The sequence below is a fragment of the Sturnira hondurensis genome, unplaced genomic scaffold (genome assembly GCF_014824575.4).
Source record: "Sturnira hondurensis isolate 20B ecotype Veracruz unplaced genomic scaffold, ASM1482457v3 Scaffold0004136, whole genome shotgun sequence".
NCBI classification, from domain to species: domain Eukaryota; kingdom Metazoa; phylum Chordata; class Mammalia; order Chiroptera; family Phyllostomidae; genus Sturnira; species Sturnira hondurensis.
In genome coordinates this window covers 14,670,492-14,684,574 of record NW_028076767.1, presented here as the reverse complement: position 1 = coordinate 14,684,574, position 14,083 = coordinate 14,670,492, and the positions used below count along the sequence as shown (strand labels likewise).

General features: G+C 35.8%; 1 protein-coding gene across 2 annotated transcripts; it reads right to left on the bottom strand.

The window, feature by feature from the left end:
- Positions 1-419: 419 nt before the first annotated feature.
- Positions 420-12,969, bottom strand: OSGEPL1 (O-sialoglycoprotein endopeptidase like 1). 2 transcript variants are annotated; one of them, XM_037043771.1, is made up of 8 exons: positions 12,375-12,969; positions 11,493-11,733; positions 5,803-6,190; positions 4,825-5,029; positions 4,599-4,747; positions 3,703-3,833; positions 3,512-3,583; positions 420-1,836 (listed from the first exon to the last, which is right to left on the bottom strand). In XM_037043771.1, exons 1-8 carry the CDS (start codon positions 12,481-12,483, stop codon positions 1,758-1,760), a joined length of 1,374 nt encoding a protein of 457 aa, XP_036899666.1. In that variant the 5' UTR covers positions 12,484-12,969; the 3' UTR covers positions 420-1,757. The 2 variants fall into 2 exon arrangements, with proteins under 2 accessions (XP_036899666.1, XP_036899667.1); XM_037043772.1 differs by lacking the exon at positions 12,375-12,969 and adding an exon at positions 7,874-9,196 and having other exon boundaries at positions 11,493-11,580.
- Between the last annotated feature and the right edge of the window lie 1,114 nt (positions 12,970-14,083).

The following is a 14,083-nucleotide window of genomic DNA, read 5'->3' as shown; positions in this document are numbered from 1 at the left end:
CTCTTCAAGTACAGCCCCCTCCTCCCTGTAAAGATTATTTTTGTTATGTTGCATTTCCTTTTGTTTTTTAAAATCACGTGTTAAGATGAGAAAGGCCTCTCAACAGAAAGTTTTTAGCAAATTGCTTGCCTCATACCAGACTATAAGCTAAATTTGGTACATGTCCTTGCTGATATAGAGCGCAATGTTTCTCCTTTTCCTTTCCATCTTTCCTTCTTCTATTCTTCATTCCTGTGGCTAAGTACTGAAAGGGCTCAAGATATGAATGGGTCCAGAATTTGCTCATTTTCCTTATCTATAGTTTCTCTTACTTATATCATGAACCCAATTTTGACATGTATGCTTATAAATTTAACAACTTATATTATAGATATCCCTATTTTACAATATTTGTGATAGTGGTAAGAACTTTTGGTCAATTTTCTTCTATACTTTATATGCACCCTGATTCTAATAGCCACAGCAAAGGATTATACTTCTCTTTGAATTAAGATCCACATTATACAGAACACAAGTTCAAATATAAAATGTGAATTCACAAACTAATTGTTTCTTTTAAATATCTGTGAACCAATTCCATCAAACCTATATCTCAACATCAAGAAATGCAAAGCATTATAAATTGGCTATTTCTGTAAGTTCCTTCATATAAAGTATGTTTTCTATTTCCACTATAAACTGGATGATCATAAAGCAATACTCTACGATCACAATTCTAAAGAAAATAACTTAAGGAATTTCCCCAAAGGGAAGTCACCTGAAGGCAGGATTAAAATAAGAAATCTTTTTATTATAGATTTATATCCTTATCTCCTAGTTTCTATATAAAGCAAGTCACTAACTAGAAAGTTAACTTGTCCTGTGTGGATGACATTCTATAAATCTCTACTGGCAAATCCTCTCAAAGGACACTAAACAGTCTGTGGCATTGTCCTTAGAGTCAAACCTACTTTAATCTAGGCAGAGAAAAGTGATAAACTATTATGATATCTGCAGTATGCAGTTTCTAGGAAATTATCTAAAAATAAAACCAAAGCCCTTTTCACCTCATCTATTTTAATCAATTAAATAACATTTCCAAAATAATGAAAATAAATATATGTGGTCATCTAAAAAGTGCAATACACAATGAGGGATTACTTGCATGTCACATTTCTTATTTTTAAAGTCCCAAATGGGTCTTAAGAAATGTACAGACATTCCATTTGCTCCAGAGAACATACCTATGTAACATATTTTTAAAAATTTTTATAATTAATAACATACATTCTGTTAGATGTCACCTTTTGTCTTGATTTAGAATTGTACAACTTGACACAACTTTGACCTGGCTCCCTTTCTAAAACTGTTCTCTCATTGGAAAAGTCAGGCTAATTTTCAGCAGAAGCCAAAGATACAGCTTCTGCTACTCTGATAGGAAAAAGGGGAAGATAGATCTCGGCCTGTGTAACCTGGGGCCAGAATTCAGCAGAGTCACTGTATTTCTTCCTATAGGTTTGTTTCTTCTATCTGCCAATATTAGTACATCCTTTCCCCCAAAAGATGTTTTACTTTATTTTTTTATTTCAAAATTTATCTTCTCTTATAAGACAATAACATTTTATTGTAGTCTCTCAGAAGAGCAGGTTAAAAATCAAATATAAGAGGAATAACAAAAGAAAGTGTCCGTCAACATATTATATATCTTCTACAATCTGATATACAAAAAAACTACAACTGTTGACATACTACCTTCAGGGATTTTTGAAAAGCAAAAGTCAAATCTTCATTTTCAACCGTGGTACTTTTATGGCAGCTTCTCCAACTTCTTTCGATATATCTACTCCTAGAGGGCATCTGCATGATAATCAGACCAAACACATTATTTCAAATATTTGCTTCCTGACCTGTCACTAGTCTGCAGACTATTTGCTTAGAATTCTTAACAAAAATAGGTGTATCTAATTTACAGTTAGTTGTATGGAGTGATAATTCTCGATACATATAAATACAACAGGACCTCAAACCAGAAGAATGGATGAAGAAAGGCGAGTTTCACTAATAAAAAACCTAAATTTTGAGAGTTTTTTAGCCACTTTGATGTATACTTGACATGTAAAAAGCTATACATATTTAATACATACAACTCAATGACTTTGGGGATTGAGATGTTTCGAAAGAAATAATTCTATGGCTCTCAAATACTGCAGATAAATAAAAACAAAATGAAGTAGGAAGATTTTTTAAAAGCCTTATAATTCTCTATGATGCTAAAAAGGCAAAAACAATTTACCATATACCTGAAGTCAAAACTACATCCACTCCTACTTTAGAATTTCCCTAGGTTTCCATTGATTCTTCTCTGAGGTTTCAAAGTTGAGCTTCTTTTCCCCCTTCCTTTGTCAGTACAGGCAGGAGAGGTCTCAGATCCCACCCTCTTAATTTGTTCTTCCTTAGTAAGTAATGTTGGCTGCAGATTCCTGCTTTTTCACTATGTTGCCCAACCTGGAAAAAGCCATTGTCTCCAGCCTCTACACCGCCCAAAGAAGGCACCACTGGATCAGATATATTCTACAAAAGACCAAGCCACTGACATAAGGGTTTCTTCTGCCATTACTAACTAAACTCAGTTCATTTACAATCAGCCATAGGAGTCTGTGGTTCATGTAGCTGTAGTGATGGACCACAATGCTAAAAAGTTGTAAAACATCAGATGAACCAATGTTAAAAAGAGAACCAATGTTAGATTATGAAACACAATCATCCTTCACTATTTTTGCTATTCTTGAATTAACTTAGACCAGAACTTGATAATAAACTGAATAACTGTGCTATTCTTCGGAACTTTGATTAGGGAGATAAACTAAGGCTTGCAGAAAACTTGGGCCATTACTCAGCTGCACATAGAAGGACATAGCCCAGTCTCACACCCAAATGCTTTTTGTTTCCCAGCAAACTAGCTGTTTCTGAGATGGTCTTGACATTGCAAACGTCAGGCCATAGGGTTTCCATTCTGGTTCCAAATAAAAAAATCATCATTTTATAATTCTCACCTTATAATGTTTCTAACTTAAGATCTGTCACTGGGATGGGATTGAGGGACAGAAAACTGTACTTGAACAAGAATTAACTAAAAAAAATAAAATAAAAATCAATAAAAAAAGATCTGTCAAATTTTTTATAACTTGAAATTGTAGCAAACATATTTCTTATAAGGTATCTACCTCCTAGGTTCATGAAATAAATTAATGTAACCAGAATGTCAGTGAAAACCTCATATATAAAAGCAACATCCAGGCTTAGACTTTTTCAATTTATTTATTTATTTATTTATTTTTATTGTTATTTTCCAGCATAGTTTTCTGCCTTTCCCCTACCCCAGCCCTTCCCACCTCTCTCCCCTGTTTCCGCCCCCACCTTGTTGGGGGTGGAAAGTATAATGTTTCAATTATAATTGTTCCTACAAACCTTTCACCCAAGGCTTTGACTTTTATAATGCAACTTGCATAAAGATATGAATGGTTCTACATACTTCGGTTCATAACGGATGCCTTCTGTGTTGTATAAAACGCCCAAGCCAGCACGCAATCTTTCAATACCATTCCTAAATAAGAATCATTGAAACAAAGTAAATAGCCCAAAATTTAAAAGAAGAAGATTTAGCACGATGAAATGGCAATATGTACATAATTATGAGGGAAGCACATATATCTCGTGGCTTACCACGCGATCATAATGCCGTTGTCAGTGCACAGTCTGGGAGGAGGACACAATAAAGTGCACTGTGTTGCATTTGTCACAATTTCCAGAGCTTTTCGGATATATAAGTTACTTGCAACTCCTCCAGATACAACCTGAAGTAATTGAGAAGATCAGAATAAACAAATATTACATATGGATATGAGCCAAGCTGTTAGCTATATTATACAGTAAAAAGATCACATTTTAATAGATGAATAATCAGCAATTGATATATCTCTACAATAAAAATTTGGAGTATAAAAAATCACCAAAATTTATCAGCCTATAATCACTACTACCACTTTTTGTATATTTTCTTCTAAACTTTTCCTAATTATAATCATAGTACAATGCTTTAGACCCTGAAGTTTTTACTTATAAGCATTTTTTATTACATAATCCTTAAAAAACTGTCATCTTTGATATTCAATTTTGTGAATATACCATCATTTAAATAGTCTCACTTTATAATTTTCAAAACAATTAAGTTTAAGATATAGTTAAATAAGAAGTTTATTGAAAGGCTCTAAACACATTAAAAGGATTTCATCAAAGAACATAAATTTTAAGGAAATCACCCTATTTTTCGAAAAATAATGAAAACAGTTACTGCATTTCATTTCTTATTGTAAACCGTCTTTTTAAATTCAATGAGAAGATGCGGCTTGGACTGTTTTGCCACATAGGCTGTACATATCCCATAAAGCTGCCACACCAGTACAAGAAATGGATGTTAGCTTTATCTGGAAATTTCATAGTCAGGTCTAGTGTATGGCATAAAGGCGTTTTCATCCTATGCATAGGGTCAGTTAAGTTCTTGGAAGAAAAGTATCGAACAGTGAAGTGTTACTATTCCAAAATGAGATGAGAAAACTTACCAGTACCGCATTATTTTGAGATAACAAGTTTCTCTGCTTGCAAAACAGAATGGCACGATGTGTTCTTTTTGCAATGTGGCAAGCTGTCGTGTGCTGCGCTGCAGCAGCAATGTCGGCAGCTGAAGACAGAAGTTGCCCCTTCTCAATACCTGCAGAAACGAGCAGGCAGTTTTAGGCAAAAACCCAGGATTATTTATCTGTCTAACTTTACTAATTATAAACATACCTTCCTCTTTTTCCTTTTGTGTTATTGTCCTATCTATAACGTGTTGAAGTCCAGAAAAAGAAAAATCACAATTTTTAGCACGTTGCATGGGAGGTTTGAAATCAAAATGCAATTTATTTCCTTGTTTAGCCAAATGTTCTATAGCCTTCCCACCACTCATGGTGGAGCATTCTGGATGTTTTATTAAAGAGAGTCTTCGTGCTACCTATCAAAAGCAAACAAAAATTTTATAATGAGTCATAAAATTGCACATTCCTTTGAAATAAAAATGCAAAGGAAATGAAAAACACACAAAACCCTGAATGGATAATACATGCTCTACTTTTACTTCTGACAATCTGATCAATAATGGCTCATCACTGTCTCCTTATCTACTTTTGCTCTTCTACTGGGTATGGAAAATAGATTTGAAGTTAGCAATGACCCCTTAATGCTGAACTTCAAGAATAAAAACTTCAAAAGTGAGATGAGTTTTCACATCTCATTTATTCCAATCATTTCAGCTGTTGGCAGCAGGATTTCTTTGTATGGCATTAGGCTCTGCAGGATTCTAAAACAAAGGAAAAAGAAACCTGCCTGGTGATCGCGTCAGCAACTATGATGTTTAACCTTAGAACTTTGTGTATCTTCGATATTCTCATGTTATCTTTACCCTCACATTTCACATTTTCTAGTACTTTACACTTCACAAAAATGCTTTCTTGCACATACATTATCTTAGCAGATTAAAAACCTAACTGTATTTGCAAACTCTTTGAGCCCTTATGTGTTGATGTAAACCTCTTACCATTTTATTTGGAACGGATATGAAAGAATCTTTTGTAAACTAGGTACTAGTTTTTCTTGTTTTACTGCACATACGTTTTTCAGTCTAATAGATCATTCAGAAATATTTAGGTGAATGATACTAATGCAGCTATTACTATTTAACTGAAACTGACACCTTAAAAAAGAACAGAGAAATTAATTCTTAATTACCTTGTCAAGCATGTCACCCGGTGCTATGTCCAAAGACTTTCCAAGAAGCAGAAAATCTGAAACTCCTCTAACTAATGCCAACAAACAATGGCCTCCAGAAATCAAAAGAACTAAAAACGGAAATTCTACTTTGTTTGTCAACCTAATAGTAAGTGCATGAGCTTCCATATGATGAATGGGAATAAAGGGCTTTTTCAACTGATCAACCAGCTGTAAGCTAAATGATAAGCCCACTCCCAAGCTTAAAGCAAGTCCTGGTTTTATGGTAGTTGCAATTGCTGAGAGGTCACTTGGACTGACTTTACTGACAGACAGAGCTTCTTGTACTATTCGTTGAATGTTTTCTCTGTGAAGCTGTTGAGCTACTGGAGGAATAATTCCACCTGTTCTGAAAGAGATTATTAAAAAGCTTTTTATAATTTTAAGATTGTAAAATAGGAAGAAAAAATACATATTATAGCTGAAGATACGGTTTTTAATCATTACATAGCTAAAAATGTTAGTTAAGTATTTTCAAATGTGTCTTATATTGAATGCAGCACACTATAAGAACTCAGGATGTAGTGCTAAATTAAGGGTATACAATGTTTATTTAAAGTTGTCCAAAAAACTCCTACTGATTTGTTTGCTGATAAAAGAAATAACCAAAATAATCTTGAGAGGCATTTTAAGGAAGAAATTTGAACACAGAAATGACAGGATAAAACTAGATTTTAGGGAAATTAATGTCTCTGCGGTGGTAAGATTTTTAAAGACTTAAAGTTAGTGCAGAAGTGTAAGGTGATTACATCTTAATCTAGTGATTGTGGGAATAAAGACACAGGGGGAGAGAGCCTGGAAACCTGTAATAATTAATTGGATATAAGAGGAAAGGAGACAAAGGCATCAGAGATGATTCAGATACTTAGCTGGAATGACTGGGAGTAAAGAAGTACTAACAGAAATATGAAGAGTTTTGTAAAGAAAGTAAATTTCTGCAAACAGATAAAACAGAATCTGCACTGAAGTCACAGCAGGAGAGCAGACAGCTTGCAATCCTGAAATAAAGTTTGTGCTGAGTCGGTAATTTTGATTTTTGATCCATGTAGGACAGACAGTGGTTAATCACTCCAAATGTCACAAACAAACAATTAGGAAGTAAAGTTGCCAGCAAAAAAATTGCCAGCATGTGATGGAGAAGCAGAGCAATAAAATATAGGGTCTTTGACATGTACCTCGACTCTTGAAAAGACCTTCAAGCTAATTTGATGTGGAATATCTTCTAGATCTCTACACAGAAGTTAAAAATCCTCAGTAGGAGCATACAATGAATATTAACTTAATACAGTTGACCGTTGAACAGTGCAGGGGTTGGAGGGGCCAGCCTCCATGCAGTCGAAAATCTATGCATAACTTTGATTCCCCCAAAACTTTACTACTAATAGCTTACTACTGGCAGCCTTACTAATAACACGAACAGTTAATTAACACATATTTTGTACATGTATTAAATATTTAAAGTAAGCTAGAGAGAAGAAAATGTAATTAAAAAATAATAAGGGAAACTACATTTGTAGTACTGTGCTGTATTTATTGGTACCATGAGTTTATGTCTGTTTACAAGATATGAATCATCTATCACACCTACACATCAATATTGTCTTATGTGATACAGAACATTGCAGATTTATACATATTACTAATACTAGACATTAAAAATGAAAAGATACTATGAGAAAATTTCATTTATTTATAGGGTACAATGATTCACGCACTGATAACAAAGCAGCAGCAATGTGATTGCTCTATAGTAGTCTCACATAATGGACACAATTGCATCACAATAGCCTAGCCTATACAATAATGAATGGTTATAAAATTGTTATGGTATGCAGTACAATAACCATATTCATAATACTGTTTTAAAAACATGGTTACATTTCAAAAAAGACATTTGCCTCTGGTGATTGGCTGAACTGCAGTTTTTTCAATGATGGGAGAGGGGCATACTGTACCGTAATTCTCTGAAAGCTAAGTTATACACCAGTAAGAAAACTAACACATTATTAAGTTTATGTTAAATATCACTCACCTTATGCTTAAGTATGGGTAGGCTAGCCACTGCAATGCAGGTCTTGCATACGATGTTCTACAGGAATAATACTTAAGAGATGATGATACAGAGAAGTCTCATACGTTCTTGGCGTACAGTTATTAGATTCACATGAAAATACACATATACAACAGGTAAGTTTATTAACTGTACAGCATGATTATTTACTATTCATTAAATGGAGTGGATCACTGTAAAGGATCCAAAGGATGAGGTCTCTAACCTCATTGTCTTCATGGTGAGTAGGCTGAGGAGGAGGAAGAGGAGGCTGAGAGGGCAACCTTGCTCTCTCAGGGTGGCGGAGGCAGTCAAGGTTGAAGTGGAAGGGGAAGTGAGAGGCAGGCACAGTTGATGTAATTATGGAAACACATCATCGCTCTGTCTGACTTTTTCCTTTTTCATTCTTTAAAAATATTTCTGTAAGCACCAATCCTTCTTCCACTGTTTGCTTTAATTACAGTTTCCGTATTATAGAAGAGTCCATGCCGTAAAAGAAGTGAAAAGCAGTCTTGAATAACTGGAACCCTTCTGCCAGATTACCTAATGTCAATGTGTTTTCTGTCACTGCTTCTTCTGCATCTTCTTATCTGGTACTGGTTTGGAAGCACTCATCTCCATCAGGGTGTCGTTTGTTAATTCCTGTGGTGTGGTATCTATTAGCTCTTGATTTTCTCCAAGATCCACATTTTGAAACTCTTCATCCCCACCTTTTTTGCTGCACATGAAACCTCTTTCATGACTTCCTTGATTGGCTGCCGTTAAGTCCTACAAGGCCATGCACAACATCTGGACAGTTTTCTCCAGCAGGAATTTATGTTTTGCGCTTGAAGGCTATCACAGCTTTTTCTCTAACAATGGCATTTTCAATGGTGCAATCCCTCAGACCTTCATGAGATTCTCTCCCATCCGGGTTCTCTTCCACAGTGTTGACAATACTTTCCACAGGGTCCGATGTGTAATGAGGCTTAAAGGCCCTAATAACCCACCCTCCCCTTACCCCCATACCCTGGATTAGAGGCTGAATTAGAGATGTTGTATTGGGAGGCAACCAGATCATTTTGATGCCTTTAGCGTTAAACTCACAGCTTTCTGAGTGGTATCAAAAGAACTTTAAGAGTGAGTCCCTTACTGGCAGAGTACTTCCTGACTTCAGGGACAACCATTCCAGAAAAAGGGTCCTCATCATCCAGGCCTTCTGGTTGTCATACTACCAAAAGACTGGCAGCTGATGGTTATCTTTTCCCTTCAAGGCTTGGGTGTTAGCATCTTTATAGATAAGGTTAATCCTGATCATAAATCCAACTGTATTTACATAAAACAGTAGAGTTAAGCCTATCCCCTCCTGCTTTAAATCCTGATGCTCATTCTCTTCCTTACTAATAACTGTCCTTTGTAGCATTTTGTTTTTCCAGAATAGGGTACTTCTGTCTACATTAAAAACCTGTTCAGGTGGATATCCTTTCTCCTCAATGGTTTTCTTAACATCTGGGAACTCATCTGCTGCCTCTTGGTCAACAGAAGCTGCTTCACTGGCCATCTTGTCATTTTTTAAGCCAAAACTCTTTCTAAAATGATCAAATCATCCAATGCAGGCATTAAATTTTCCAGCTTTAGATCCTTCACCTTCATTTTACTTTAAGTTGTCAGGTAATGACTTCACTTTTTCTATAGGTATGCCTTTCTTATAGCAGTCCTGCAGCCACATAAAAGCTGTATTTTCAATACGAGATAAAAAGGTACTTCCTAAGAAGTGCAAAATATTTACAACTACTGACATAGGTGCAGCAACAGTCTCGTGATTTTTTTTCTAACAATGGCCCTTACACTGGATTCATTTACCTTAAAATGGCAGGCATATCTAGACATATATGAAGCAATCCAACTTATTCCTGTACTGTCATAACTCTTCTCTGCTTGGAGCACCTCCAGCATCACTAGTGGCACTTCACATGGGTCCCCTGGTGTTATTCAAGGTTTATGATACTGTACTAAACACAGTGAAAACTACACAAGAATCCCAAGTAGATCTCTTTCTACCATGATACCCAATTTACCAGAGAGATGACCTGCTATGTAGAGGTATCAGAGACAAAAGCACTTCAAGCAGATACAACATTTGAGCAACTGCAATAGCAACAGATGGTGGCTACAAAACTATTACAGTAGTGCGGTATGTGCTGCAGTTAATTTTATGCAGTTATGATTTATTATTTCATCTTTGTTGGTTTACATTTCTCCTAACTACAAATGGCAGTGTATGGTCTATAAATATATTCATAAGTTTGATAAATTTTAACTTTTTAATAGTAGATTTGCATAGTAAAAGATTTTATGGTGGTAAATGATAAAGTAGACTAGTATCTACATATATTTTATACATTCATGACATATGTTTTTCTTGTTTTTTCAATATTTCTAAGCTGTGTGGTTCATTTGCAAGTTTTTTCAAGCTGTCACAAATATCCAATAATATTTTCCAATATATTTACTGAAAAAAAATGTATGCATAAATGGACCTGCACAGTTCAAACCCATGTTGTTCAAGGGTCAACTGTATGTCATATCTTAGAGATTAGGTTAGCTTCCTGAAGGCAAGGACTTTCTAATACTTCACTAGGCCTTACGTTATAACACCTGCCAGTCACTTTCACATATTATGTAACCACTCAAGGCCTATTCTGTCTCTTCACCTACATTATTTCTAATTATAATATTCTGTATTATTTCTATTATATTTCCCACAACCCTATATGGTAGGCATCCTTCCCACTTTATGGATGTAAAACAGAATTAGAGAGGATGAAGAACTTGCCTTAAAGCAGCCAATACCAAATGCCTAATTCATAATCAAAATATAATTCTGCAATCTCAAAATACCACTCTTCATCTGTTTTAAATTGAGCACTTCAAGGCATTTTTAATTTGTACAGTGCTTCAACATATTTTGAATTAGCTACTAATTTTAAAAATCTGGAGATATTACAGTAACATTCTGGATTTCCATTTTTTTTTTGAAAATTTTTATGATCAAATAATACAGGGTCTATATACCTGCATGGCAATAATTGGCTGGAGCTAAGTACTGACTTGCTCCAGATATTTTCCACTTCATATCCAGCCCACTTATTTATGTAGCTTGCCTGGTGGTCCTCTGGAAACATCTTAGTTTATAAAACTTGCACCATTCTGTGCTTCAATACAATAATCCATTAATCTTACAGTACCAACATGAGTTATGTATATAAATGTGAATAGAATTTTTTGTTTTCAGTGATTAACACAGGTTAGAAGTCAGGCTTTCCTAAGACAGCAGTTGGCAACATGATACGTACAGGTGAACAAAAGAGGAAGGGCATTGCCAAGGGGAAGTCACGGATAAATACTGGAGTTGGGAATGAGCTTAGTTTCTTTGTGTCAGCAGGATTAGCTAAGGTTTAAACTTTATTGTGGAGAGCCTTAAAAGCCAGGGCTGAGAGGTTTAAAAAAGTTAAAGAAGAAATTTGCTCCTAAAATTTGACTTTTATAGATGATACATGCAAAAGAATTATTTTACTTTTTTCCAAAAAAAGTGAGTACCACCAAGATAATGTCTACTTACTTCAAATGAACTTCAGTTTGAGAATGTATTGCTTCTCCCAAAATATTTCCAGTTTCATCCACCACAGCAGCTGCTGTATCATCACAACTGGTTTCAATTCCCAGCACTAGTTTATGAAGAAATACTTTTCCAGGATGAAAATTAAAACTTCTTACATATTCATAAATTTTCCTTTTTGATGGTTTAGAAAAAACTCCTGCTGTCTTATTCAATATTAGCATACTTACTCTATAGATAATTCCTGGAAAAGAATTAAAGAAACAAACTAAATATTATTTGGAAATGACATGAGTCACTAGCACATTTAGTTAAGCAAAATTCTGAAAGCTCGGTTTATATTTCAATATAGAGTTTATAAAATTATAGGAAAGTTTTGTAAAAGTCAGCAAAAATCTTTAAAGGCTATAACAACCTGTTGTATAATTATATAATTTATATAATATAAAGAACAGTATGAATGAATAGAATGGTCTTCAAGGGGGGAAACAGGACAGTGAGATTGGTTTTTCATTACTATTGTTTTCATGCTCTTCTTACCAAACAACTCATTATTCTTTATTAAAAAGCTGTATTACGGTAAACTAGCAGCATAGAATAGTCCTTTGGGAAATGCTGTTTATTTTTGACAGCTAAAATTATGGCAAAATGGAACAGTAAAAATAAATGCATTCCATTTTCAGGAAACACTCTTCAAAATAAAATTTAATCATTTCATTGGAAAACGGAGTACACACAAAACACACTCAAAATAAGATTTAGTCATCTAGTTTAGAAACAGGTGTTCTCATACAGCTTATCTTAAACGAACCACATCTCCACTAAAGAGACTGCAACTTCCTACCTATTTTATCCATTAATTACAACTTTTCTAATTAAATCTACCTTTTTGCCACAGCTTTATCACAACAGAGATCTTCTCAAATCTTATTTTTTTTCCAAAATAACAGCAGTCCATCACTAAAGGCCCCTCCTGGTACTTCCACACTGCCATGTATCTAGTTTCATGCTCCCAAATCACTTTTTTAAAATTCTCTGGGTGTTTACTAGGTAGGCCTTTTCCCTACTACACTACTGACAGCATGGAAACAACAGTGAATAGATATTGGAAATATTATTGTTCCACTGGGGCATCCAGGGGCTGGATATGATCGACCACAGAGAACAGCTGGGGGAGTGCTGCTCAGACAGACACACCCTGAGAAACTGGATGTGCAATCACTGAATCCACGCAGGGCAGCTTGTGCCAAGTACAGCACTTTTCTTTTGGTTAAGAAGGCTCCCAAGTGAACCTGGGGATTTGGCCAGCGCTATCCGCTGTAAGAAGGCGAGGGACTCGGTCTAGAACCGCTTCCCCACGCGTGCAAAACCGGGCAGGGGTGAGCATTCACCCACCTCTCCGGTGAACAACAGCAGTTAGTTCTCCTCTCCGTTCCCGAGTAGCGACGGATGGAGTGCCCTTTCTCCGGCGCTATAAAGCCCGACCTGGGCGCTCCGGAAATGACGTCACCAGTACGGTGTCGCGTCCTGTTGTCAAGCCAGCTGCGGTTACCCTAGAGGGCGTCACTCTTAACTCAGCGTAAATGTAGACGTAATCCTTAGCTTTGCCCTAGACGCTGTGCCTGAGCTCCTACATTTTCTCCCAGGTTTCTAGGTAACAAGACTTCTCTGTAAGGTCAGCGGGCTAGTGAGTGATCTGGCGGAGGCAGAACACAGATTTGTCTAACAGCATACCATTAAGTTCTGAACACTGCTACATGAGAAGAAAAAAATTATTTGGCTGGAATTCGGACGCCCCTGTGAGAAAATGATTGGTAGATTGTTCGTCGTTCTATCTTGGAAGAACTCTCACCCAACTGAACGGTGTGGTTTGAGATATTTAGTATTTTAAGAGACTGGAAACTCGGGGCGCCCGCAAGGACTTGTATGGGGCTCCCAGAGAACCAAAGCGTTTCTGGTCAGAAAGTAGTAAAACGTTACTCCTACTTCACTTGAAGTAAAAGATGTGGGGCTGGTTTGTTTTTGTAATGAAGAATAAGAAGGGGGTTGTGGTGAATATTCACTTATAAAAAAGTTAATATCCTATCTTTGCAATACATTATGTGGTCTTTGCCCTGTGTACACAAACAACTTCAGCATAGTATGTCTTCAGATTCTTGCACCTCCATTTTTTTTCTTTGATTGGTATGTAAGCTTATTACATTTGTTCGAATAGATTTATCCCGAGGCTTTCTTCTTCTCTGCTAAGCTTTAAGGTTTTATTAAGCAAGGACCTTATAAACGCAAGGTTGGCACAGCTGGTACATATACTTGTGCCTTGCAGTGTTAAGTTCTTGGTAAAAAGAAAAGATGAATAAATCACAATCAGGAAGTCACAGATATAGTCTAGTGGTAGATACAGACATGTAAATTCCTAGTTACCAGAATGTTTGGAAAGTTATTTATGTGTAACTCATGTTTTCCAGTATTTTCGTTTATCTGTGGCAATAATAACCACAATTAACAATAAAGTGTCACTATGTGCAGGGCACTGTTGCAGATTAATTTATTTCACCCTCCCATGAGGTAGTTACTGACTTCATTTTAAACACAAG